The 27,414-nt window shown below is 48.1% G+C and overlaps 1 protein-coding gene across 3 annotated transcripts in view; it reads left to right on the top strand.

Moving 5' to 3' along the window:
• Positions 1 to 27,414, top strand: part of LOC138515997 (RNA-binding protein 43-like) — a 240,752-nt gene that overhangs the window by 5,920 nt on the left and 207,418 nt on the right. The window contains exon 1 of one of the 3 annotated variants that reach the window (XM_069630789.1): positions 13,242 to 13,275. The exons of 1 other annotated variant lie outside the window; for it this stretch is intronic. In XM_069630789.1, the coding sequence (XP_069486890.1) occupies positions 13,257 to 13,275 (19 nt within the window). In that variant the 5' untranslated portion in view covers positions 13,242 to 13,256. Of the gene's footprint in view, positions 1 to 13,241; positions 13,276 to 14,531; positions 14,650 to 27,414 lie in introns of those variants that run through there. One more of the 3 variants, XM_069630788.1, reaches the window with a different exon arrangement.

Genomic DNA, 27,414 nt, shown 5'->3' with positions numbered 1-27,414 from the left:
ACAGCTCATGTTGGTCTCTCCACGTTGCTCCGGGGGCGGGTGAGCTCTGCCTCTGGTGCTATGAGTGTAGTTGCGATTGGGAGTGATGTGTTCCTATTGGTTGGCTGGCCTCTATTTAGGGGGCGGGCATCTCTAACGGCTGGTTGGCGTTTAGTTTTGCATAATTATTGGGAGGCCTGGGCATTCTTTGGTCACCTGTTTCTGTGAATACAAGATGGGTAACCATTCCACGAAGAGCAGTCATCTGGGCCTGTCTTCTTCCTCGTCATCTTCCTCTTCTCCTGTGGTGTTCAGATAGTGAAAGAAGAAGGCTAAGTGATTTTCCCTATCCAGGCAGGAGTTGAAGAGGCTGCTTAAATATCATGGTATGAGGCGTGCACATGTACATGGAAACAAGCGCTGTCGCCTGTCTTCCTCTTCATCTTCTGGCACTGAATATTCGGCCTCTTCTTGTTCATCTTCGGTTGGTGCAGAAGGGAAGTACCTGGACAGAGAGGGAGTGGAGGAGGTGCTGGCTCAAGTTGGGGATTGCATGGGGTTTTTCGGAGCCCTTGGTACCGGTGGAGGGGGGCGCCCTTCTATTTGCCAGTATAGACTTACCCCTGGGCTGGGGTTGCCATTGGTTTCTGATGTCCGGGATAAAATTCTTTGGGAATGGCGTGACCTGGAGAAAATTGCAATGCCCCGCTTCATGTCCATACTTTACCCATTGAAGGGCGAGACTTTGCTGTCTGATCCTGTTGAAGTCGACGATATCCTCGCCAGCCTGGTGGGGCGCTCCTCTGTCAGCCGAGGAGGCGGCCGTCCGGGATCCAGTGGACTGCCGGGCTAATTCCAGCCTTATGAAAGTTCATGCAGGGGCGCAACTGGCCCTTATGGCAAATGTCTCTGGTTTCTGCACGGCTGAAACGATGCTAAGTGGTTTCAGGAAATTGAAGAAGGCTGTCAATGAAGGTTCTGATTGTGCCCCTTTGCTATCGGACATTCAGAGACGGATTGAACTTTTGTCCGATCTGGCTTATGATGGGGTGCGTGGTTCAGCCATGGCCATGGGGGCTGGTGTGTCTGCCCAGAGGGTTGTGCACCTAAGGGACGGGAAAACTGATGGATCTCAGAGGGTGGCTGCCCTGAAACTTCCTTTCAATGGGTCCAGGCTTTTTGGGGATTCCCTTGAGGATAAGGTGCACAAAGTTTTTAGGGCGGACGAACATGCTGACAAACTTGGACGCAAGCCTCCTTCAATGGCCAAGAGCTCTTCCTTTGGTGCTGGTGCAGTGTCCAGTAGGTCTTTCCCTGGCTCCTCATCACATTATTTTCGGAGAGCAAGGGGTGGTTGTGGTCCTCCACGCTCTTCGCGTCCTGGGCCAGCGCCTAAATCCTGGCGGTCTGGACATGCTGGTTGTCGGGCGGCTCTGGCAGTTTTTTTTTTTTCCAGTATGGGTAAGGTGGTGTTTCGACTCCTGGGTTCTGGCCACAGTTTGCAGGGATTGTCAAGTGCATTTCCTATCTTCTCCTGTCCAGCATTCCATGGTTTGGACTCCGGTTCCCAGGTCACGGATCAAGAGGTTGGCCATGGACGCCGCTCTCTCCGAGTTGGTGTTGAAGGCGGCCATCATGCCCGTTCCTCTCCCTGTTCAGGGTCGGGATTTCTGCACTCTCTGGTGTTCCTGGTCCCCAACCCTTTGAGGAAGTATTGCCTAATTTTGGACCTTCAAGCCCTAAACCGCTTTGTCCAGAAGGAACATTTAAAAATTGAAACTTTACAGAACATTCTTCCAATGTTATTCAAGGGGGATTGGATGGCGTCTCTGCATCTCCAGGATGCTTATTGCCACGTGGCTGTCCGTCCCTGGCATATGAAGTTCTCTCGCTTTGTGGTGGTATCCCCGCACTTTCAGTTCAGAGTGCTCCTGTTTGGACTGCGATCGGCCCCAGGGTGTTCACCAAGCTGGTGGCTGCCCTGGTGGCGCATTTACATCTGCAGGGCATTCAGATTTTTTTCCCTACCTGGATGATTGGTTGTACAAAGCGTCCTGCCGGCAGGCTGTCATGGCTCGGCTCCGATTGGTATGCCAGGCGTTGAAGGACTGGGGTTTTCCTGGTGTACTGCAGAAGTCTCGTTCACACAAAAAGAGTGGGCAACACACATCTGTGTTATAGGCTATTAGCAGCCGAAAAAGACCCAAGAGAGATCCAGTTGGTAAAACCAAACCCAAGAGTAACTGTGGTGTGAACTCTGATTATTAATAGAGTGAGAAACAAGGCTGTAGCGGAAGACGGAAGGATAGAGCGCAAAAGAGGTACTATCCCTGCCTATTGTGCACTCTCAACTAGGTTGCAGTGTTACAACGCCTGTCTAATAGTGACAGAATAAGAATGAAATTACCAACTTCTATGATGTGTAATACATTCAGCCTTGTGTGTCCGGTACCACTCTCCTCCAGATTAGTTGAAATCGGAAGAGAGTACGAGTAAAAGAAGAAGCACACCAGGGAAGGTAAAAAGGATAAATTCTTCCTTCTGTCTTCCGCCACAGCCTTGTTTCTCACTCTATTAATAATCGGAGTCCACACCACAGTTACTCTTGGGTTTGGTTTTACCAACTGGACCTCTCTTGGGTCTTTTTCGGCTGCTAATAGCCTATAACACAGATGTGTGTTGCCCACTCTTTTTTTGTGTGAACGTTATCTACTAAGGGCAATACCCTGTCAACTTTGTAGATTTTGCCCTATTGTTTGGCTATAATCCTGGCAGAAGTCTCACCTGGAGCCTTCTCAGGATCTAGTTTTCATTGGGGCACAGGTTTGCACCAGGATGGGGAGGGTGTTCCCGTCCCTAGAGAGGGTCCATCGCTTGCTGGCTGTTCTGGGCATGGTTCTCAGGAGGCGGTATGTCTCAGCTCGCCTATTGCTGAAATTGCAAGGGGACATGGCTTCTTGCATGTTTCTAGTTCTCTGGGCCTGTCTTCATCTACGTCCCCTGGTGTCTTATCTTCTCTCCCACTGGCTCCCGACATCTCAAGCTTTCGAGGCTTTGATTCCGGTGTCACCAGATCTACGGATTTCCCGGCTGTGGTGGTTTGGGTTCCGAATCTTTGGGCTGGGGTGTCCTTGGTCTGTTACACTCACCTGGTATCCACGGGGACGCCACCCAGCCCTGGTTGGATGATTTTCACTCTCAAACCCTCTCCCGGTCCCTTGGTAAGGCCTCTGGTTAAAGAAGGGCCTGCAATATAGGAGAGCTGGATTCAATACAAGATTGTCTTTGTTTTCCCACCTCCCTTGGCCTCAACTCCTTCCTCCCCCTTGGGCCTTCTCCTCACCTTAATATTGTAAAAGGTGGATTCTCTGTCCGGCTCCTCGTGGCAGGGGCGCGTAGATGTGGGGGGCAAGCAGTGACCAAGTTACTTCACTGGTGCAAGCCCCTCTGTGGGAATCCAGGCCTGCTGCGACTCCGTAGGTTTGCTGCTTTACAGTCTTTATATGCAGTTCTTATGTTCCTCTTAGTTCGAATAATAATGTCTTGCTTCTTTCCTTTTAGGTATGGAAAGGTATTTTGGTGTTGTCATGCAGTTTGAAGGTGAGCATGGCCCGGTAGTCGAAAGCGCGGTGTGCGCGATGCTGTCTGGTGAGTAATGCGCGATGCGCGGCGCTGTTTCAACTTTTATATTGCTAACCTGTGTCTTTTCTCTCCTTGCAGGTTGCGATGTTCCTTGCCGAGCTCTGTAATGTTCCAGCAATGATACTGACCAGTAGATGACTACCCAGGTAAGAATTGTGTGGCTTTCTTCATTCGGGAGGAAACGTGAGTAAACGCTTACTAATGCTGTATTTCTTTCTCCTCTTTTCAGGTTATGGTATTCCAGGATGCATGCGGTGCCGGATGATGGAGTTCGTACCTTCAGGTGAGTGAACCTGAAGTCAGCAATGGATTGATGACAGGATACTGTTCCAGGTAAGTTTAGTAGTGTTCTTTCTCTCTCTGCAGGTCTTTGATTTCAGGGAAGCTGACATCAAAGAACTGGACACAGTGAGCGTTACGCTGCCCACAGCAGAATAACGCAAAGCATGTTCTGCTGTTTGGGTGTGGTTTAAATAGTCTCAGGTAAAGTAGTCCAGGTAAAGTAGTCCCAGGCGTGCCACACCCAAAAGACTAGACCGCATAGCTCAGTTCCTTGTAACTGAGCTATGTGCGTGCCTCCATGTTGGCTGAACCCCCCCCCCCCAAGTTAAATAGTCCCAAGTAAATAGTCCCATTCTAATGTTGGTCTTCATGATGGTTATGAGCCTGGCGCCAAAGGTGCCAGGACTGACTCCAATAGAGTCTTGGATGAGGTTTTAAGGCATTTGATCTGGCCCTGGAAGGCTGACTTGCCAGTGAGGGCCAGGGGCAAGGGTCATGACACTGCCCCTTTCCGCCACACTGATGGTCTTCTGATTACTTTTGGCCCAGCTGGTGCTGGGCGTGAGGCATTGGTGGTGTCCCTTAGCCGATGGATCTGTGTTGTGTTCTCCATGGCCTATGTGGCTTCTGGTCTGCCTGCGCACATCCAGCGGTGGTCCACCACGGGTTTGGCGACCTCCTGGGCCGATCCACAGGGGGTTTCTCTGCAGGAGATTTGTAGGGCTGCCACCTGGGCTGATCAAGACATTTTCATGAACCGCTATAGGTTGAATGTCTCCCACTTGGGGGTTGTTTCCTTCGGGGTTGGAGTTTTGTCTGGGGATGTGAAAATTGGGGTTCTTAAAGGTGTGTGTTTTTCTGCACTGTTTTTGGCTCTGTGTCTCATTGGGCATTTTTTCCCGTTGCTGCTTTGGTATACCTCATGAGGTAAGTACAGGGACGAGGAAGAGTGGACATGGAGGTAATGATCTGATGACTTACTCCTAGTCCTACTCGTCCTCATCACAGTACTGACAAACCTCCTCCCCCTCCCTGCGGGGAAGGTCTCATGCTCCGGCTTGGTAATATGAAACTGAGTGACATGGCTATGGGGAAGGAGTTATAGGGATAAAAAGAAATAAAAGAAGGTCATGTGTCGGAGTCAGGGGCCTCATGAGGTAAGTACTGCGATGAGGAAGAGTAGGACTAGGAGTAATGAAGATTACCAGTAAGTAATCGGAGCATTCTCTCCCTGCCTGACAGGCTTAAGCCATTTCAGAAACTCCTTTAGGTTGACTGATTGGTTGAGTTTTCTTATGGTACAGGATTTAATAGCTTGCCAGGTGGGGAAATGTATAGGCTCTAGGCCTGTCAGTCTTCTCCCATCTTGGACTAGCCTGACATGGGTGGGAGAGGTGTGACTGAGCATGGGACTCTTTCTCTCCCATGCATTTGAGGCTGTGGCAGGGATTTATTGGTTGGTGCTGTAACAATTACTTCCTACCACCATCGTCTTTGGGGGCTGTAGTGACTTGGGTATTACCCAAATTGACCTTTTGCACAATTTACCTAATTATAGTGGTCCTAATTAAATTGACCTTTTGCACAATTGACCTTTATATTATTTTAGTTATTTTATATATGTATTGGGTTGTTTTGGATTATAAATGATATAAGGGGATTGGGTGGGGGTACTGCAGGTTTTTTTTTATTGGGTGGGAGGTTGCAGGGGGTTTCCCGCATGTATGTCCTAATTGACCTTCTAAATTAGGTAAATTCTCCCAAGGTCAATTGTGAAATTAGTATGGAACCGTGATTTGTTCTGTATTGAAGTTGCGTTCAGTGCGGCCACGATAACTTTTACTAGTGGAGGAGGTCCCTTTTGTTCAACGGGAATTTTGTTTGTTTCACCTAAGCTCTTGGGCTTCATTTTTGTTTTTCTGAAGAGCTTGATGGCACCCTGCTCAACTGATGTGGTCTGGGTCATCTCATTTTCCGGTACTGCCAACAGAGTCTGCGATGTTCCAGCTTCCTTCGCCATATCCCCAGCTCTCGACTCTCTGTCCTCTCCTTGCACTCATCACCAAGACTTCCAAGAGCTGACTCGCATTTGGCGATGCAAAAGTAGAGCCGGGCAAGGATTTTCTAGCTGTTCCAGAGATCTGGGAATAACTGCCCTGGCCAAGTAGGTTGGTAATTTTACGCTGCACGGAGGACTATGGTGGTCTTAATTTCAACATCAGTCGAGTTACACGAGTTGTCCCTCACTTTCATCTGAGCAATTGTATACATAGATTCCATCGCTGATTGGTGAAATCAGGAAGACCTTGTAATAGGCATTTTTCCCTTTTTGGTACAGTAGAGTAATACTCTAGCTGTTAGCGATGCGAGACATGAGGTTTCAGTGAAGGTGCAGGATAAGGAAGGCAACGCACAGGGCATTCAGATGTAATCTCATAAAATCGACTTGACTAAACTAGAACATGCTAGGTTCATAAGCGGTACCATGTGCCACCTACCTGAACATGTAGGGACAGATTTTCTGTTTTCCGCCCATCACGTCTTGCAGGTGACCGAACTCGGGCACAAACAGGCAGAAGTCAGCGGGGATCAGCCGGGCTCTGTTGAGACACCACGGGCATTCAGGCACCCCCTCTCCAGGGCCCCAGCGAAGTAAGAGAGGCCCTGCTGACAAGCTGCACCATGGGAGAGCGTGCACCTCAGCTACATGCGCGCTCATGCCGCAGCAACCTCTGCCAGCTGCAAGCGACACATACCTATGGACTCCGAGGTCCAGAGAGAGTTTTTAGTTCAGTCGGGTCTACTGAGTGACATGATGCAGAACTTGGGTCAGCATGTGCATATATTGAGAGAGAATGCCAGATTTACTAGCAACATGAAAGGGGATGCAATTCTGGCATGTATTGTTGAGATCACCCTCATTACTTTCTTCTGACACAAAGCACATGAAAGAGGAACCTACCTCTGATCTGGTTTGGGTACAACATACTTGAACGTGGGGCAATGCTGGCATATATTGTTGAGGGGCATCCATTTTTTTCTTTGGGGATAGTCAACGTCAACACCCGTTTCAAAATGTTTTATATGTGCTATGCAGAGCAATGAACATTCTATATTGTTGCAAACATTTATGCTGTGAAATGAATGATTTCAACTCATTTATTTTTTAATGTGTCATGGGAAGCACCTGCCAAAACGCTTACTAGATTAATTAAGGTGTACTTGCTCGGTTAATTTCAGGGAACACATTTACACCCCTCCATTTTACAAATTCACCAACTGCAACTACTAGACTGTAGTAGTATTGTCAAATGGGGCATGGAAGCCCATGAAGATGGCTAGTTAGGTCTTGTTACCTTCTATGACCACAGATTGGGAGAAGCTGTTTTCCCCCCATTTAAAAAATAAAAAATAAAAATAAAGAAATCAGCACTTTTTCCATAGTTCACCCTCCTTCGCCCCCACCACTTCTACCATGCCTTGTTGGGCACATTATTTTATAGATCTTGAAGTTGCAGCTATTTGTATACATAGTTGGTTGCAGCGCAAGATATTCGTAGATGATTGGACCCCACCCATAGACTCGTTGGACTATTTGACTGTTGCAGCCCCCATCCTGTTCTCCCGCCTGAAGGCTTCAATGTGATTGACCTCGCCCCAAGGAATTTAATTTGATCACCTTCCAAAATGTGTGTCTTCACCCTGATTCAAACCGAAACTAGGGCAAAACTTCAAGGAAGAGCAAGGTACTATCAGAGCATGGGAGCAACAAGAACGTATGGTGCCCCATTGCCGCTTTCCAAAAGGAATGGTTTGGGGAATTGGTGTCAAAATAGCAACCAATGGTACAATTGCGAGTGACGTTGCCCAAAAACATGATCTGCTTTAAATATAAAATTCACATTTTAATGGTAACTAACAGCATGGCATCGGGAGTGGATGCTGTGGGGGTTTCCAGGCTGACTGGGTTTTTCCTCCTCTTCCTACACAAATTCGATGTTAATTGCCAGCATGGTGTTGCTGCGGTTGTGTTGTGATGCGTGGTTGTATTCATCCGTTGTTACTTCATGACGCATATCTACCTGCATTGTACCACAATCCCATGTAAGACTGAGTGTCTTTGAGGTGTCAGTGGGCAGTCAGAAGGGAGGCCCCAGGAAACTGACTAGATACTGTGGATCCTGAATTTGTGTCTTGGTGTAGTGTTACCTGACTCACAACTCCAGCAGCAAAACAATATTGGTTAAACAATGGAAAGTACACCAACAGAACACATAGTTACACTACATTTCCCTAAATACCACAACTGTGACAAATTGACTTCTGCCCTGCAGAAGGATGAGTAGAGGCTAAAGTGCCTACTCAACAATCGCACTTATACAAGCTAAGAGTGAACCCAATCATAAAGGTAAAACGGGCACAGTTAGGAGATACCTTGTACGCCTTTCTTGTTAACGTGGGCTGTGGGAAGGGTATATTCTCAAGAAGGTTTGAACGTATAGTAAAGTATAACAGTCTAAAATAAAGAACTGTCCAATCAAGGTTCTATACAAATATATATACTTTAATTAAATGCACTTTATACAATAATAACTGAATAGAAAACACTAGAAAGAAACCTACCCCTGTAGAAGGAACTCAGAATATGCAAGATACATCACTTTAGATAATGGGGGCGGGGGAGAAAAGGCAACAAAAACCACAATGTTCAAAAAGAATATATTCTTGAGTTGCAAAAAGAGATTGAGACCCAGCCAGTCTCTAGGGCCCCAAATGAACGGGGGGGGGGCGGGAGGGTGTTTAGGTGTTAGTTATCTGACAATAATACCTCCTGGAGTGTTTTGGCCGTTTCGGTAAAGTCAAACCAGGCTTCTCAGCGTTGTTCGATTCTGTTCAAAATGCTGCAGTCGTGGCAAGCAGATATGTAGGCAGGGACGAAGTGAAGAAGGCTGTTATTCGAAGCGGGCTCGAGTTCAGTTTAACAGTCGAGGTGGACGGGCTGATGATGGGATGTACAGGTAATCTGGACCGATGTGAGGCTCGAAGGATGCAGTTTGGAAAGAACCCCAGGGTCGGTTTGATTGTCTATTGGATTGGCAATGAAAGAGACCAGACAGTTTGTTTGAGCAAGTGAAGCAATGCTTCTTGTTTTGAGCCAATGCAATGACACCCTTCTGCTGGTATTGAACACGGGAAAACTGGTTAGTCAGTGCCCAAGGGAGCTCCAGAGGGTCCTGTTGGTTCGTACTGGCTTGAACATGCTCAGATCAAGGCTTGCAGTGGTTTGACAGCAAAGTTGTAGGAATCCTGGCAGTCGGGAGTTGGAAGTCCCACAAAAGGTTCTCAAAGACAAGAAGAGTCCCTTTCTCGGTCTCGTACACACAGGCGGGGTGGCAAACTCCTTCAGGAGTCCTTTAGCACAGTGAGGTCTTGGGCAACAGTGTGGCTGGCAGAGATGCATGTATTGTTCCAGCAGCAATTCACCCTCGATGGTCCCTGGGGGTGGTTGGGGGATAGAGCATGCCTATGCCTTGTAACACTTGCTTTCACCTCATATCTGGAGGACTTTGGAAAGGACTGCTCTCCCAAAAGGGTCCAACAAAATCTTCTTGAAGGTTTGAAGTCCAGAGATGATTCAAAGAAAAAGTGGGAGACATCTTCTTTTAAAGGTAAAAGTCTATAGGTGATTTGGTCAAACCAAGCCTGCTTTAAGCATCCAATCCATGCCCTTGCAACAAGTGGACTTTGCTTTCTGACATCACATCGAAAGAGTGTTCTGCTACAGGAAGTGGTTGGGATAGAAAGGAAAGCTAGAGGCAGAGAGAAACAGGATGGCAGCACCTTCCTCTAGCTGTAAGAGGCTCCCGTCTTCTATACTAACCCTGCACCCTCTCAATAGAATCAAAGGCTCTTGGCATGCAGAACCTTGGTGAGAGTCTACTCCTTTTCTTAATGAGTCTGCCCTGCAATTCCTGTTCACAGGACAGCCTCCTGTGAAGTGGCAGTCTCTCTGGGGAGGTTGTTACCTGTCCTCACAAAGAGAGCAAACCCACAGGGCTACTGTCTTGCTGGGAGCCACGAAGACAGCCTGGCTGGGGGCTAATACACATAACCCTTCCACAGCTGAATTGGTCTCACTGGGCTGACACGTCTGATGTCAATTTAATATGGCTTGGATAGTCATGAGAGATGCTAGCCACCTTACATTAAACTCAGATGCGGCTTCCTATTTACAGTTTAACGTGCCACCAGGATAGCAGTCTTGTAATTATGTAGTTCTGGGAACAGGGCGTGCATGTCTTGAATGCAGCCCCAGCGCTGCAGAGACTTTCCATAATGAACAGCATACAGGGGAAATTCAATTTGTAATATACAACGTATAGGTTCTTTGAAGGTACATATTTTAGATATTTGGACCTTGATTACCGGTGTTGCCGGTATTGAATAGGAGCGCTGTTTGTCCAGTCACACGCGCAATACTAACACTAGTTCCCATACGCAGGTTGTGTGGAAGCATCAAGGGAGTCAATTCCGTGCACACCTTTGCAGTGTTGACTCTTGAATAGTGGTTGAGGGACCTGGTTACGCAGAGAAGTTACTGCAGCGTTTTGAGTCATTTCCTGTATTTGTTTACTCTTTTTGTGAAACTATTGAGGTAACAGCATTACTGTATAGGAACTAATGGCTTACTTCTATATCTTCATGTATAGGTATACCTAACATTGGTGTTATTTGATACAACATATGAGGTAGGAATCTTCCTTTTGGGGACTGTTAAAATCCCTTAACCACATGTAATATGGTGTAGAATAGATTGGCACCACAGGTTTTTATTACTGGTGACCGACACAGAATGAATAGTATGTGGATTGACAATCTCGAGGTAACACTCTGACATGCAAACATGGTTGCAATCACTGGAATTGGTTGTAATCAAGCATATATTCAGACTACCCATACAATGGACAGCTTGTGAGGGGATTGCACATCTGTGGTGAAGATATTTCTGAATTGCATGAAATGAGAGAAATACATTAGTTGGTTTATATATATAAATGGGGCCTGACTGTTTGTTCTGTGTGTACTTTCAGAAGTTTGGGACACCGAAACGCGTTGAGCTTGAAGGATTCCATCTGAAGGAATTATATTTCAATTGAGCTTTCATTCTATGAATTTATGTTACTGTATAGGCACAATATACGCCTGCAAACTATTTACTCAGTAATTTTTGTTTCAACTTGTTTTTTCTACTTTTATGTCACATTACATTCTTGAGTAATAATTTGAATATTTGGCTGTATTCTTATTACTATTGGTGTGCAGGGGGCAGGAGTGTTTAGACACCTTTTCTTTGTATGTTGTTAAGGCTTCGTGCCAGGGCCTGTATTCCTCCCCTGCACCCTAAATTCGTTTGTTGAAATTTCTTGAGAGATATTCTCTCAATTAGTATCTATCCTTAGGTGTGCGCGAACACATTGCTTTGCTTACTTTGTTACAGAACACCAGTTGAATGGTTTCTGCCTGTCTGTTAGGAGCTCCCCCTGGCTTAGGCGTAAGAGCCAGCGTTAACTTCGGATGCGTTGGAAAACTGGCTATGCCTTGGCTAACCTATGGCAGCGGAGGTAATTCATCAAGGGTAGAACCTAGGGCATATTGGATTAGGTTAGACAGAAATACAGTGTAAAGGGCAGTCCACGCTAATGTACATGTTACATATACATGATATCTCATTGAAGGTAGGTAAGAATAAATGTATAATAGTCGGCCAGTAAAATAGGTTTTAGCCTCAAGTCGAGATTAGATGTCTCCTTGGATTGCTGTATCTTTTCTGGGCTATTCCACTAGCACGTCCATCTAAATCTTTCACTTGACTGAGCTTGATGCTGATCAAGTTTGTATGGGGAGGGAAGCAGTTGTAAAGCACGTGGTCATTGTTGACTGGGCCTCATTCTTGGGTTGGCATAGCAATTCCAGACATGTACATTTATTACATAGACGCTCTGGCCCACTTTACCCTTTGTATTCCGATGTTCTGTCCCCTTTGCTCCATACTTGTGGAAGCTCTGTTGGTAGGCCCAGAGCAATTTTTCAGCAGAAAGAAAAATCCCTTCATTTTGATAGGGCTTGCCTAGCTGCACTCCCCCCGCACCCCACAGCTTTGCCCTGCCAGTCGTTTCTCTAAGGAAGACTGGAAGTAGCCCTCAGTGCTAACACGTCTTCATGTTCCTTTTTCCGTCACATTTATTTTTCCAATTTATTTTTTCTTTTCCTCTGGCCCCCAAGCATGCTATGGTGTCCTTCACTTATGCCAGGTAAAGCCAGTTTCTTGCCGTGCATGAACTGCGACAAACTGGTTTGCCTGCCTCTGACCTGCACTTGCTCTGTCTCTAGTGCCTGGGCCCGAAACATCAGTGGGACCGCTGTTGGTGTTGCAACATGCTCTCGGTTAATTTGCTCTCTCTCGTCTGTGGCAGCAGTGGGAACAAGCTTTTTTTCGAGACCAACATCTCATCATTCACAGGACTTCTTATGGTCAGAGATATATTCCAAGTTGACCTCCAAGGTTCTGGGCGCTAGGATGATGCCTGTGCCTGAGAATCCCTCTAAGAGGACTAAGAACGTGGGGCGTGGCCTGGGTGCTTGCTAATGGCGATGTAACCCCGTGGCTCCGCAGCCCTGAGGCCCGTTAATGGTTTTTGCAGCCTTTCAGAGCCGTGATCTGTAGCTGCAACAGACACAATATGGTCTAGGAAGGTGCCGTCCACCGATATCCTGCTTCGTTAGACCTGCAGGGCTTGGCATCACCCTGATTTCCAGCCTAGTTCGACTGGGGGCCTGGGTCGCCGTGGCAATGAACAATGGCGGCATCTACAGGGTGCACAGCTGAACGCATGGACTTGCTGGCGCTTGATTAGTGTGACGATTTGGCAGCTTGTGGGGGTCATCATGAGTGAGGCAGCTGAACGCCGACACTCCCCCTGATTTTGTAGTCGGCAGGGGGAGGGTCAACGGGAGCGGATCGATTCTTTGTTGCGCACTGTGGGGGAGCCGCGAGGTAACAGTGCATCACAGCTGTTGAGCGGCGTGCAACTTCACAGCATTTGTCCGCCTCCCAAGGCAGCCTCATTCCGTCCTCTGGCACTGGTGTCTCCCGTGGCGGCGGTGACAATCGGGTGCTGAGATGCAGAGCCCAGACATGGTATCGGCCTGGAGAGCTGGGAGCCTGGCTCCAGTGAGCAGCGTTGCACCCAGTGGCAACAATGAGGCGGTGGAGATCTGCAGCCAACTCTTCAGTATTGCAGGTGGGGCCCCGTGCTGGCAGCGACTGACAGAACCTGCCGCATCCGTGATCCATGTGGAGGGTCTCCAGCGGTGAGTGATCTGAGCTAGCCTAGCTCTTGCTAGCCTAGCTCTTGCTAGGGTCTGGATGTGCTTGATTTGATGAGCCTGTGGTCTGGGGCGGTAGGAGCGCTTGAACTGGCACTATATTCAGATTTGTGTGGCTAGAGCTTCCCTGGCCGGAGTCATTATTGGAGACCCACCTGTTTGGCTCTACTTCAGGGGGCCGGTGCCCTGAAATCCTGGAAAAAGACGGTGAAGTTCGACTAGTGTAGTTGAGTGGCCTACTGTCTTGGCCCCTCCCCGGATATGCTAGTTTGGGGTAGCCTTCGCCTGCTTTGAGGCTGCTAAAAGCCTGTTTGGCGCCAGTCCCTGCAGCAGACTTTTAGGATGGGGTGTGGGAAGCAGGGTGTGGGTCCCCATTGTGGACTGAGGCGGCCTCTTCCTTAGGAGTGGTTAGGTGACCCCAATAACACTGCCAGTTAATTGGAGGGTACGCTTATACTCCTATTGGGTAGTGAGCGCTTTACATCTCAAATTGGCAGTGCCTGTCTATGAGCAGAATGAAGTTGGGGCAGGGGAAAGCCAAGAAAAAATCGGGGACCACCATCAGATACTTGCTTCAACACCTGAAGCCTGCTTCAGATTCATTGCCTGTGGTGGAGGAGGAGGCTCAGCCTCCCACTAAGGGTGACATCATGTGCGTGTTCCAATCCCCGCAGAACGAGATGGCGTTGACGGCAAAGGATTTAAGAGCTCTTAACAAGAACTAACTCACACAGTGCAACAGAATCAATCTAATCTTGGGGATTTGGAATCTGCTCTTTGTGATCAAGCACACTCACATGATCAGCTGGAACAAAGGGTGGCGGTGCTCGAGTCCTACCGGCAAATGGCTGAAGAAAAGCAGGACGTCGCTGTGACAATAAGGCAGACAGGCGGTATTTTGAAGAAAGAAAATGCTGTCTTTATTTGACTTACAATGTCAGGAAATTATTGTCCAAAAACGAATCAAAGTGTTCAACAGAAAGATTCTTCCTCTTTTTCTTCTGTTTTTATACAGTGTTCTTTTCCTGGTTCTTTACAGGGGATGCAGTAAGGACCTCTGGATAATCTTCTCCTTTTAGTCCTCATACGCTCATACGCCCATAAGCCTCCCGCAGCTCCTGTCTCCACGTCTGGTTGGCTCTGCAACAAAACCGAGAGTGAACTCCCATACCCTTCATTCCTTTACTTATATACACAGAGCTTAATTGGCCAATCAGAACCAGTTTTACTCCCCAGGTTATAAAGACCCCTCCAAGCCCCGCCCCCTTCCTCTTGGGACAACGCCCAGGAGAGTGGCGTCCTGTTTCGTTCCCCACTTTCTGCTGCCCCCAACGCTCTGGCTGGGACCCAGTAATGCAGGTAAGTGTGTTTGTATGTGACTTTATTTCTTTGTTTGCCTGCTCCGTGTGTTTTCGTTTGGGTGTATTCCGCTCCGCTCCCGTTCCCAGGGACATAGTCACTGTTAAACATCAGCGAGGCTGCCGACTCGTAGTAACGCGGCGGTTCGGCTGTCCTGTTTTCACGCTTCGGGTCTGTCAACTTGCTGGAGGTTCCATCTGGCCACTGGTTTTCAATACGGGCTCATGTACCCAGGCTGTTCTCTGCCTCCTTCCTTGATTTAACAGTACGGCCAGTTGACATTTCCTCGCATGCCAGCATTTTATTTAAACTGGGTTCTGGTTCCATTTCCGCGTTGCGGCCCCACCACACACCAAGGTTGTGTAAATCTGCTTGCTCTAGGTCACTCCTGTGTTGGTTGGTGTTGGATTGTTCCTGGTCACTCAGTTCTTAAGAGAGCAGTACTTGGCGCCTTGTGTTTCCCTCCGGACCATTGCAGTCACCGAAAACCGCTCCTGCAGAAACCAATGTTCGAATCGGGGGATGCCAAGGGATGTTCCGGACCAAGACTTGGAGGAGTACGTCAGCGGGTTGTCCATGAGATATTGGGAGATGTGACGGTGGATCTCGCGCTTGACCGCACATATAGGGTGTTTGCCAACTTTCAGATGAAATGGAATCTCCTTCCAGACGTCTTGGTGGAAGTCCATTGGGTTGTCCTAATTTTTACATTTTACGTCCAATTTCATTGTTGGAGGTGCTATACAGCAGAGGGCTGGGATATTGTACAATATTCCTCTGAAGGAAGAGGTCAATGGCGTGTTGCAACATTGTTTGATTTGTTGAGTGGGGGAGATGATTCAGCAGGGGGGTGGGGGTTTGGATAGTTCTGAAGCTCAGGGATTACTTTACCTAAACAACTATTATGTCTGATATAAAATTTGTCTCCATAAATGTGCAGGGACTGAACTCCCTGGGAAAGAGATCAAGTGTACTTTCCAAATGAATAGACCTCAAGGCTGGTATTGCCCTGCTCCAAGAGACTCCCCTTTTGCAGCAGGATGAGGTCTCTGTGGTTTCCCCATCAGTATTTTGTCTCTTTGTCGGTTAAGAAAGCTGAAGTTGGGGGGCGCTGTTGCGCAGTGAAGCAATGTAGACGTGAGCCTTCATAGCTCTGTGACAGCCGTAGACATCCTGCAGAATACATTTTGTTTCCCCGGCATAAATAAGCAGTGGAAACATCATCCCTGGCAGCGGAACACCGCTGCTGCAGACCGCAGATTTTTTGGAGGAAAACGCAGACCACTGGAGGGAAAGAGGGTCAGCCAGTGCCATTTTTGAATTCGGCCCAGCGGCATCATCAGTGTCGGAGACAGAGCAAAGGAACAATGTCGACCCGATACCTGGCGCTCTCCCCCTTCCGGACGGGTGAGCTGCTGGCCCCGCACCACACTGAAGCAAGTGCCGGAGACCGCACAGAGGAGCATTGGCAGACCCGACATCGGACGCCCCTCCCCTGCAGGTGGGAGAACTTCAGCAGCGTGTTGCCGGCTCGCCTGAGAGAGGGCTTGACTGGGAGACAGTGACCCGGCACAGAAGACCCGGCGGGGACCCAGCAGACCCAGGTGAGAGACTCTGTGGCAAGTGACATCAGGCCCACTGGGTTCTGCGTAAAAGGAGTAAGAGGATAGCCCGTGCACTGCAACAAGCGGCAGGGCATGCTTCTGCCGCCACGGCCACAGCCCGTTCACCCCGGTCAAGCACAACGGGAGGGAGCCGGATGCAGCACTAAAAAACCTGCAAGCTATCCAGATCAAAGCCTGGGACTTCGCCGGCCAGCGGCGGAGTGAGGACAACAAAGCCAACTAGGCACTGATATCCACGCTGTGGTCTTTGTCCGTCTCAAGACCCCGCAGAATACCCTCCCCAGGCACCCTTGGTGAGGAAAACGTGTCAGCACATGATCCGCACCTTAACTTGGGGGGGCTAACATTGGAGGGCCCACTGCGAGTAGATGGGTCAGCGGTCTCTGCTGATGTTTGTGAGCCTAAGTGCCACACCGGTGGCACATAGTGCACAGAACAATAATCTAGAAGAGGGGACAATCGCAACCGGAGCAGTGAGGAAGGGAGGCCAACCATGCAGTACCATGGTCAAAGACAAAGCAGAAGAAGACAGGGCTCCAGTGTAAGATGACCAGTATACAGTGGCTGCTCCGCAACTCCCCATGACTCGCGCCATGGGGTCAGCGGGCACAGACGGGGAGTTGCAAGATTTTCAAATCTCCCTTCGTGACATAATGGGAACCATAGGGGAATCCAGGTCCTTTATGGAGGAGGAGAAAATCGATGGTCTCTCAACAGATGTGTCCTTCCTCTGGCAAGATATGTGGAACATGGCCGTGAGGGTTGGGGGTGGGGCAGAGCAGTGCATTTCTGACTCAGAGGACGCAATTAAATGAATGGAGAAACAACTGACGGCGGTCACCCAGAAGCTCACACACCTAGAAAATAGGGACGAAGACTGCAAAGGAAGAGCACGGCGCAACAACATTCTCAGGGAGTGCCGGAAAAGGAAGAGGGGGCCCAGCATGGAGCTCATCTTGGAGTAATGGCTAACGGAGCTCTTCAACCCAAAGCTGCTTTCCGAATTCTTCTCTGTGGAAAGGGCACACAGGATTCCGGTGGGTCTTCCCATCCCTGGGGTACCCCTACATCATAATAGCGCGACTCCTGAACTACCGGGACCAGGACGCCCTGCTGCAAATGGCGGGTGCCACCGGCCCCATCACGTATAATGGCTACCGAATTGGATGCTTTCCAGACTATACCAGGGAGGTTCAGAGAGCACGCCAATCTTTTGAATCTGTGAAGCGGAAGATGCGCTCATTCAGCAATGAAGTACGCTCTCTTCTTCCCAGCGCAACTTAGTCTTCCATGAGGGAACTGTGCACCTTTTCAACAACCCGAGGGAGGCATGGTCATGGCTTGAAACGAAAGTTCTCTCCTCTCCTGGACATCAGCCACCCAAGGGGCGACCTAGACAAGAGCCAGATCCGGGTAAACAGGGCCACCTCTCTTGCCTTTGAGCTGGGGTGAGGCATGCAGCAGGGATGCCCCCTTTCCCTGCTGCTGGTTACTTTGGCAATATAGTCATTAGCAATACAGCTCAGGGAAAGGCCAGAATGGAAGGGATTTATATTGCCCTGGGGTGGGGAAGACAGGATCTCACTCTATGTAGATGACCTCCTAATATAGTAATCCAAAGGTCTTGTGCCCGGTTGTGACTAGAATACTGCAGGATTACCAAAGTTTTAGTGGGCTTAAAATAAATTGGAAATTCCCAGTGCAGGGAGAGGTAACAATGCTCCCTCAGGAATGCCCATACACAATAGCAGCTTCAGGCTTCAAATATCTGGGTATTCATCTTAGCCCTTAGCCCTTGCATGTTCGATTTCATCCAGCTCAATCTCTCCACAGTGGTGAACATGTTCGCACACTGGCAATCCCTCCCACTAACCCTGCTGGGCAAAGCAGCCCTATTTAAGATGTTGACGCTACCTACATTTCTCCATGTTGTGCAGAACGCCAGCTGCCGATCCTAAAGAAGGTTTTTGTAGAAATTGAGGGATCCTTGAGGGTGCAGTTATTGGGGGTGGGAAACAACCACCAATGGCACTGAGGACACTAACGGCCATTATGGGAAGCGAGCATAGGCTTACCCAACCTGTGCAGGTATTACTGGACAGCTCAGCTGGGTGCAGTGGATGACTGGCTGCACAGGGACCCGTCACTCCCTCCATCGTAGTGGAGCACAAAAGAATGATAGGCCGGACTCCCAGACAGGGAGTATATGGGGGGGTTAAGATACACAAGGAATCTCCCCCGGTTTACGCGGCACACATGCCAAGTGTGGGTGGAGGTGCACCAGGACATGGGGTGCGGTGGAAAACCGACTCTCAACCAGCCCATTTGGCATAACACGCACCTGACGGAGATGCTGAAGATGGGGTGTTTTGAGAGCTGGGCAGTGAAAGGAATAGACACCTTGGCAGATATAACGCATCAGAGGCGCCTTTGGCCGTTTGAAGAGCTGCATGGGCAATATGGCCGACGGGAGGGATTCCATTATATTCAAATAACTCATGCCATGAAAGCTGAATTTCCTTCTCTGAGAGAGGTCCCAAGGAGCTTTCCGCTGGAGGCCAGTCTGTTCTCAGTGGGCATCCCTGCCAAGGTTACATCTACACTATACCAATTGCTCACGGCATTTGGGACCGCAGCGCTCACCCGCCCGAGGGAGAAATGGGAGCGGGACCCGGGGAGGTTGGAACCAGAGGAATGGGTGGAGGCCCTGATGCTCCCGATGGAGGTGGCAATAGCGGCTCGGCTGCGGCTAATACAATGCAAGATTCTCCAGTGCTGCGCTGACCAGCTGGGGCCTGGTAGACAGTGATGCATGTCTTAGATGTGAAAGGGAAGGAGGTACATTCTATCACACACTCTGGGGAATGTGCTCAGATTCAAGTGTTCTGGGGGAACTGTAGGCATACACTGCCACTGTAAAGGGTGTTCGGGTCCCCCTAGAGCCAAAATTGGCATTGCTGGGGATCTGGGTGGACATCGAGTTCATGAAACATGAGAAAACGTTCCTGGTGTAGCACTGGGACTTGCTAAGAGACTGATTGTAGCATCCTGTGGCTCTGCGGAGCGCCCGAGATTAAGCCAGTCCGTTGCGGAACTTGACTCTTGTTTGGCTTTGCAAAAGAGAGTCTACAGGGCTACGGGCTGTCCCTGGAAATTCATGAAGATATGGGGGAAGTGGGGTGGAGATGATTGAGTGGCTTGACAGTATGGATTGCTCTAACCCTGAACCTTCTTGCTGCCAATGTAACCCGTTAGCATCCTATGTTAGTTGTGCTCCCATGCTAATGGTAATACTGTTAATGGAACCTACTGAATTATGCTCAAGTCATGCCTATGCTTGTGTTTGTACTGTTCCTTTATGAAAATGATAAACAGATTGGTTAACAGATTGAGTTTCATGCCCGCTTGTATACACGTATTGCGCTTTTCCAACGGGGAGAGCTGGTGGTAGGCAGGGATTTTAACGCATTGTTAGATGGCAACCTGGATAGATCTGGCTCTGAGGCCCCAACGGAGGCATCTAGGGCAGTCCCCCCTTAAACAGGCTGTAGCGGACATGCACCAGATTGATGCCTGGTGATCTCTCCACCACCCGCACTGTGATTATTCCCATTTCACGTACTTTCATCGTACTTATTCGAGGATTGATTACTTTGCCTCTTTATTAACCGGGATCTCGTCAGCCACTGTGGCGGTAGCACTGATGTCGGTCAGACCACTCTCCCATTACTTTAAGCTTAGATGTGTATGGCTTGGGGGTGGGGGGGTGAAAGTTTATGCAATGGAAGTTGAATGACTCACTGCTGGTGGACCCGGCCATATGCTCCGACATTATGGATAGGATCACGCATTATTTCCAGGACAATCTCACAGGGATGTTTCAATCTCTGGGGTATGGGAGGCTCTTAAGTCTACGCTGAGGGGAGAGCTGATTAGTATATCTTTGGCTCGGAAGAAGATTCTTTTGGCTCAACGAATTCGAGCAGAGGAAAGAGTGGTTGAATGGGAATCTCAATATAAGGGGGATGAAGCCAGGAAAACACATAGGCAGCTTCAACTAGCCAGGGCTGAGTTAAAGGCATTATGGGCAGATGATATCTCGCATGAATTGCTACGGACTGAACACTTGTATTATTGCACATCTAAAAAAGCGACTCGGATTCTAGCCTATAAGCTCCAAGCTCAGAAGAATAGTACTACCATAGGGGCATTGTGAGATAGTGAGGGTGTACTGCATAACACTGAACCCGAGAAAATATTAATTCTATCCCAATATTATACTGAACTGTTAGCACCGGACTCCCTCAGCACCCCACTGCAGGAGGCGTTCATTCGCGAAGCTCGGTTTATCTGTATTTCGGCAGATCAGAGGCTTTCTGTGGACGCACCCATAACGCCTGAAGAAGTCACTCACGCTATTCGTTCCCTTCCAGGCAATAAAGCACCAGGGCCAGATGGCTTTACGGCCACTGTCTATAATACAAAGTCTCAGCAGCTCTTTCTCCTCACATGGCCGACTTATTTAATTCTTTTAGTGAGACGGGATCTATTACACCTGCTATGGGGGGGGAATCAATGCTTACCTTGTTCACTAAACCGGATAAGGGCCCCACCCTATGCTCATTCTTCAAACCGGTCGCGGTTCTTAATTATGATTCTTGGATTTATTTGACAATCTTGGCTACGCGCCTAGCAGTAGTTCTGCCGGAGTTGGTAACGGCGGGCCAGATGGGTTTTGTACTCGGACGTCAGGCCTATGAAAACAATCGACGTACGCTAGATGTCTCCGCCTAGGTGCAGCGCTATAAACGGGCCATGGCTCTGCTTTCGGTTGATGCTGAGAAAGAGTTTGATTGTGTTGATTGGACTTATCTGGCCATGGTCTTAGAGGGGTTTGGACTAGGTCTGCGGTTTCTCAGATTGGTACTCGCCAATTTTGTGTTACCGTCAACGCTGATCAAGGTGAATGGGCTTCTTTTCGGAACCGATGCATTTGCACAGGTGAACCCGCCAGGGGTGCCCGCTATACCCACTACTATTCGCCCTTGCTGTGGAACCTTTAGCCTGCATGGTGTGTTTATCTGAAGATATTCCGAGGTTGTATATAGTGGGTTCTCAACACAAACTAGCGTTGTACCTGGATGACATTCTGTTTTATATGCGGGATTCTGGGGTTACGTTGCCACACGTTGTTTCGCAGTTGGAAAATTTTCGGGCAGTTTCGTGCATTAAAATTAATTTTAAGAAATCAACAGTGCTTAATATCTCAGAATCACCAGAGGTGGTGGAGCGTTTTGAAAGTGGCCTTCCCATTCTCGTGGGCGTCGCAGTCCCTGAAATATCTGTGGGTGTTCTTATTGGTGCGATACACCGAACTCTATACGGCCAATATTGGGCCGCTATTTGCTAGAGCTAAGCAGGACCTGGCGCTGTGGGGTAAGTCAAAAAGTTCTTGGCTGGGAAGGATAACGGCTGTTAAAATGACATTGTTGCCGCTCTTACTTAACGTGTTTCAGGCTCTACGGGTTTGGATCTCGAGAGCGGCATTACAGGAATTACGGTTGCTGGTGTTCATGTTTATATGGTCCAGGAAGAGTCAGAGAGTAGCTAGGCATACAATGATGGCAGCCAAAGGCGCAGGGGGCCTGGTGGTGCCAGATATTGCAAGTTATCTAAATGCAGCACAACTGACACCTGTTCTGGAGAGCTAGGTGGCAACACAGGCACAGAAGATAAAGCACTGGGTAAATATTGAGCAGGGCGTCTTAGGGGCCCCCTTGCACAGGACGTGTTGGCACTCTACGAGAACTCAAACAATGTGACCAGGGTCTCCCAACCTCTATGGCCACATTGGAATATTGGGATAAAGCAGCACATTGATACGCCACAACTACATTTCTCTCGCCCCTGGCCGGTCTTTTTGATAATATTGAGTTTCCCCCAGGAATGGACAGGGGGCCGTTTGTTAGTTGGAAGGGGGGGGCTTATACACATTGGGCCAGATGTATAGGGACAATCATCCTCTCACCTTTGAGGCGTACAAGCCGGCCTATATGGTTGTAGAAACAGACCGGTTTGGGTACTTTCGGCTTCAGCATTGGGTGACTCGCCCACAAGTGGCATCTCACGGGAAACAAGTCAACTTGCTTCGAGGATTTATTTATGGGGGATCCCCCGAGGGCCAAACTTACAGCTCTTTATAGGTTTTTCAATGGGTCTAGATTTAAGTCCCCACATACTTATATGGCCAGATGGGAGGAAGATGTAGGCAGGCCTGCAGACAATATTACCTGGTTTAACATTTGGACAAGAGCTAATGGGAACTTGCACGCCGTCCAACTTAAGAAAAATAGCATTAAACTACTGTGCTGTTGGTATCTTACTCCTGTGCGGTTATATATGAGTTATATAAGCTTTCCCCTCGGTGCCAGAGGTGTGGAGCGCCTTAAGCATCCTTTTTTCATATGTGGTGGCAGTGTCCCCAAATTCGGGCATTTTAACAGGCAGTGGTTGCTGAAATTGGAGAAATATGCGGGTTTGAGTTAGAAATGGACCCCTTGGTTTTGCTTCTGGTAAATGAGGACGCTCGGGGTCATAAACTGAATGCCAGAAGCTCTGGATTGATCACCTTTTTCCTACTAGCGGCATGTTTAGTAATTGCAAAACATTGGAAATCTCAAATTATGCCTGGTATGAAGGAATGGCGGTCTCGAGTATGGTATGTGGCTGCGATGTCCAAAATAGATGGAGCACTGCGGGGGCAAACGGCACAATTTCTAGCGGATTGAACCCCACTGGTAACGTTTGTAAATGAGCATGATAACCCAAAATTCACCATAAGCCGCACAACATGTCCTCCTTTTCACTGCTATAATTTATGAATGGAGACTATGTAACAGTGCCGTTGTATGCTATCGGAACTCTATGTTGCACCTTACTTTACACTCAGTATGACCGATCTTGGATGTATTTTATTTTGGCCTCTATTTCAGTTTGATTGTAGATATGATTCTGTTATAATTATTTGAAAAAAAAGTGATTGTTATGGAATTGCACTGTAACAGCGGATTGATATAGACTGATGCAGATTCATTAATAAGAGAAAAGCTATTGAGCTTTAACTTTGATATCTACATGATGTATGTTATTGTATTTGGTACATTGTTGAATGTGATTTAATAAATTATAAATGATTTAAAAAAGAGGGCTAAGAAAAAAGAAGATAAAACAGTTGGTTCCTCCAAACTGGCTCTCTCCAGCTATCATTTTTAGAACTTGTGCTGAGGTTCCCTTGTTACTGTCAGACACAACTGGCATCTCCCCTGCCCCCTTATAGCCATGGCAAGTGCCGGGCAAGAGGGCGGACAGCGCAGCTAAGATCCACAAAATGGAGGACACTTGTGACGCAGAAACTGCCCTGCCACACAGGCTGTTCATTTGTATGGGAATTAGCTCCTGTGAGGGAAGCACCACTCCAGTCTCATCGGGTGTTGGATCCCTTCGCCACTACCGTGCAGTGTTCCGCCCCTATAAGGATGTTCCTTATAGGGGCTGGTAGATCCGTCTACTATGGATATACCACTTGAGTCATCTCTACTCATTTTTTCGGATGCATGGCTTTTTGGCGGGTAGTGGGCCTTCTTAGGTCCCTGCATCCTAACCCCCCTCCACCACCCCAACCTTCTTGGGAGCATACGTCTTTTGCTAAACTCCAAGGACTGATGCAGTCCCATGCAAAGAAGGGCTTCTTCAAAGATATTATAAAGGAAATGCTGCAGTCCCAGCTAGCTGCCTCTTCCAGGCTTGCGGTTCCTACCCTCATTTCCTGCAGGACCTCCGACCCTGGTTAGCACAGTGACACCAACCCTCTGGCTCTAAATACGATGCAACTCCTCCCACCCCATTGGGCCCCTTCTCATCAGTGTATACTGATATCGGGGATCCCAGTGATGAAAGGGAGAAAGAACTTTCATCAGCAATGGTTTTCCTTTACCATCCTTCCTGCCTAGTAGAATTTCGTTACATGATGCCAGTGCCTGAGCCGCCTCCTCTAGAGACTGCTGTATTAACTGTTGTCTTTACTTCACAGTGTTCAGATAAGTCAGGAGTCACTATACAGTAGAATCGTATAGTGGAAGTTCTGAAAATCTGGCAGAAGCCCCACTCTGGGTCATTCTGAAACAGGTGGGTGCATATCTATTAACACCCTGTGAGACCTCATGCCTTGCATTTCACCCTTTGTTGCATTTTCCCAATGGGGGTTGCCATCACGCTTCAGTCTGCCGATGGCTGGTGTCTCTGTCTTGAATGTCTTTGAAGGAGGACAAGCTGCTGGACACCATTGGGTGCAAAGTATCAAAACTTGGATTGTAGTATTGTCAGGCCAATTATTTTGCGTTCCTTGCGGACAGCCAGATGCTTTGGAAGGAGCTCTCTGAGTTTGGAAAGGCCATATACAAGTGGAAGGCTTTCAGTTCTGGTTTGACACAAGCAAAACAAGTTGCCTATTACCTTTCTTACAGACAGTTGATCATACACACATCGACGAGGGGCATGTTGGTTGCAGTGAACTTAAGAGATCAGTCTTATGTGGGGAGCCACGCAATTCTATGCTGGACAGGATAAAAACCTGCATCTACCCCTTTTAAGGGCATGAATATTTTGCATGGATATGGAATTAATCCATATGTCGCCTCCAGTTTCATTGGGTGGACTGTGTGTGTGCCACAGTTGAGAAAAGTACTGAGGTAAAGTCCCTGTCTTACCTTTGGGACCAGCAGTTGGGCCTTCAAAGGAGTCAGGGGCCATTCTAGATAGTGGATGCTGTACCTGGAGGAGGTGTACAAGCATCCCCAGACAACCCAACTGGGTCCCCACACTAAGGCAGGGTGCAGTGACAGGACCATTTGCCCACAAATTCCAGTGGCACGCATGAGTTCGGATGCATACACACCCCTTTGCCAATGACTACAATTATATTGTTGATGCATCTAGTAACCTATACCTACTTATTGGCCAAACCCAAACACCTAGCATAGGAGTTGATGCCTCTCCCTTGTAGGGAATGTAGCTGCAAAATATTGCATTTCTTAGCAAGCATGCAGATATACTTCCTTTTGTGATCGAGCTACTGAAAATGACATTTGTGAGACCGAGTCAAATTAGTTAGCACTGCGGGAGTCCCATGGCTACAATTATGTGCTTGGAAAACAGTCAATTGGAACTTGAATCTGTTTGAAAAATAACAACCATTGTTCTCCCACTACAGCAAGCGTTAACAGGATTTAAAAGATGTCTTTTGCCTTGTTGTAAAAGCTTTTATTGTACACCAAAATACTCTAGTAGCTTAACAAAGGCTCCACTGACTGGGAATGTCCATACTGGGGAGAAAGAGGGACACTGTTAAAAGTAAACAATGTCTGCAGAACCCAGTTGGTGTTTGGGGGATCTAAAAGTCTATTGAGAGGATACCTGAAAGAGAGAGTTAATGGTTGGAAGGAGACTGGATGTTATCTGGTAAGTATTTTGGAGAAGGTTGGAGTAATAGAGGTTACAATCTGGAAGAAAGGGTTGGTGGTTATAAGATGAGTATTGCAGTGAGAATGACATTTGGAAGAGATATGGGTGGTGTTGGGGAAGGCAGACAACTATATGGCGAAGAGTCAAGTCAGTTAGAGGAGGAAAGAGCCATCATTAGCTGGGCAGAACGACAGAGGAAAGCTTGATGGGGAGGTAAAGTTAGAAGAACTTGGGAGAAGAGGCACCCCTATTAGCCAGTGAGGGAAGGGAGGTTCAGGCGGACCAAATCAGTCCTGGGAAGACTTCAGAGGCGGGAGCCGGTACGAGACACGGAGTCTAAGATCGGGGCACCCAGGAGCTAATCGGGAACCTAAAACACAGAGGTTGTCATGTGACAGGGGACCCCACAAGTTTATCATTGAAACCTGAAGAGAGTGAGACATGGTTGAGAGATATCTAATGGTGTCAAACCTCTGGCAAAGAGGTGCAGAATTCTCCAAACCTGGAACGTGTTGGCCTCGGAAGGCCATACCCTGGATTAAACACAAAAAGGTTTGAAATCCCCCAAAACCTGCCACCCGAAGACCAAGACAAGGGCTGGGCCAGGACAAGCCGAATCCAGGAACTGTAAAAGAACCTTTCATTGATCACGATTCCTTATTTTCAGATTTTCACTTTATTTGATTTCTTAGAAGCTGCTGAGAAGCATCTTTTTCAACGCCACTTTTGTATTTTTCAGATTGTTCTCCCAGGGGTGTGACGCTCTGAATGCCCAAAGAGAAGATAACAACTCTAACCCAATAGCTGCTTTTTGTCACTCTGTCTACCTCAACCACCCTTTTCTTTGTTTTGCCAATAAAAATAGTTGGGATATTTCATGTAACTTGTCCTGTATTGTGTCCCTACTCTGTGCACTCCATGAAGTACACATACGGGAGTGTCTTGCATCCTTGAAAGTGCACATTGAGCCAGCAGAGTGATGAACAAATTGTTGGGTGGGGCAGATATGTTCTAAGAACGGGGTAAAACACCTAATACGGGATACAGAGAGAGAGAGGGGGGAGAGGGAGAGAGAAAAGTTAGAGGAAAGGACCCAAGAATAACCAGTCGGGGAAAGTATTGAGCAATAAAGACCACTGCACTATTTTTATTATATATTTATATATATATATAATATAGTAGCGGCCGTGTAGTTATGGTTGAGTTGCTAAACTCATGGGAAGAGCACTTTTTCGGCGGCTTATAACTTTGCTCTCCCTGGAGGAATCCTCACCAAACTTTGCAAAAAAAGTATATGGCCGGCTCTGAATTTTCCCGCCAAGTTGGATGAGGTTTCATGCAGGGAGGGGAAAGTTATAGGTGAGGTCCCCAATTATTTTTTTTCCTCCATAGACTGAATGGGGAAACACTTTGCGCATGGCTACAGCCTGAACGGCTGGATGGATTTCCACCAAATTTGCAGCAGGAGTGGGGGCTTGGCCCAGAAAGCGTGATTTTGTGTGTTTGGTGAAAATCGGACTGGTAATTTTGTTGCAAAGTACTAAAATGTACGTCCCAAAAAATTAGTGATATCTGGGTCCGCTCTGCTTACCCATTTCCCTGTTCGCTCCGCGGGCCGAAG

The sequence above is a fragment of the Ambystoma mexicanum genome, chromosome 6q, assembly GCF_040938575.1.
Source record: "Ambystoma mexicanum isolate Mex_15411 chromosome 6q, UKY_AmexF1_1, whole genome shotgun sequence".
Lineage (NCBI taxonomy): Eukaryota > Metazoa > Chordata > Amphibia > Caudata > Ambystomatidae > Ambystoma > Ambystoma mexicanum.
The sequence above is the reverse complement of the archived record's forward strand: the minus strand, read 5'-3'. Positions and strand labels throughout refer to the sequence as shown.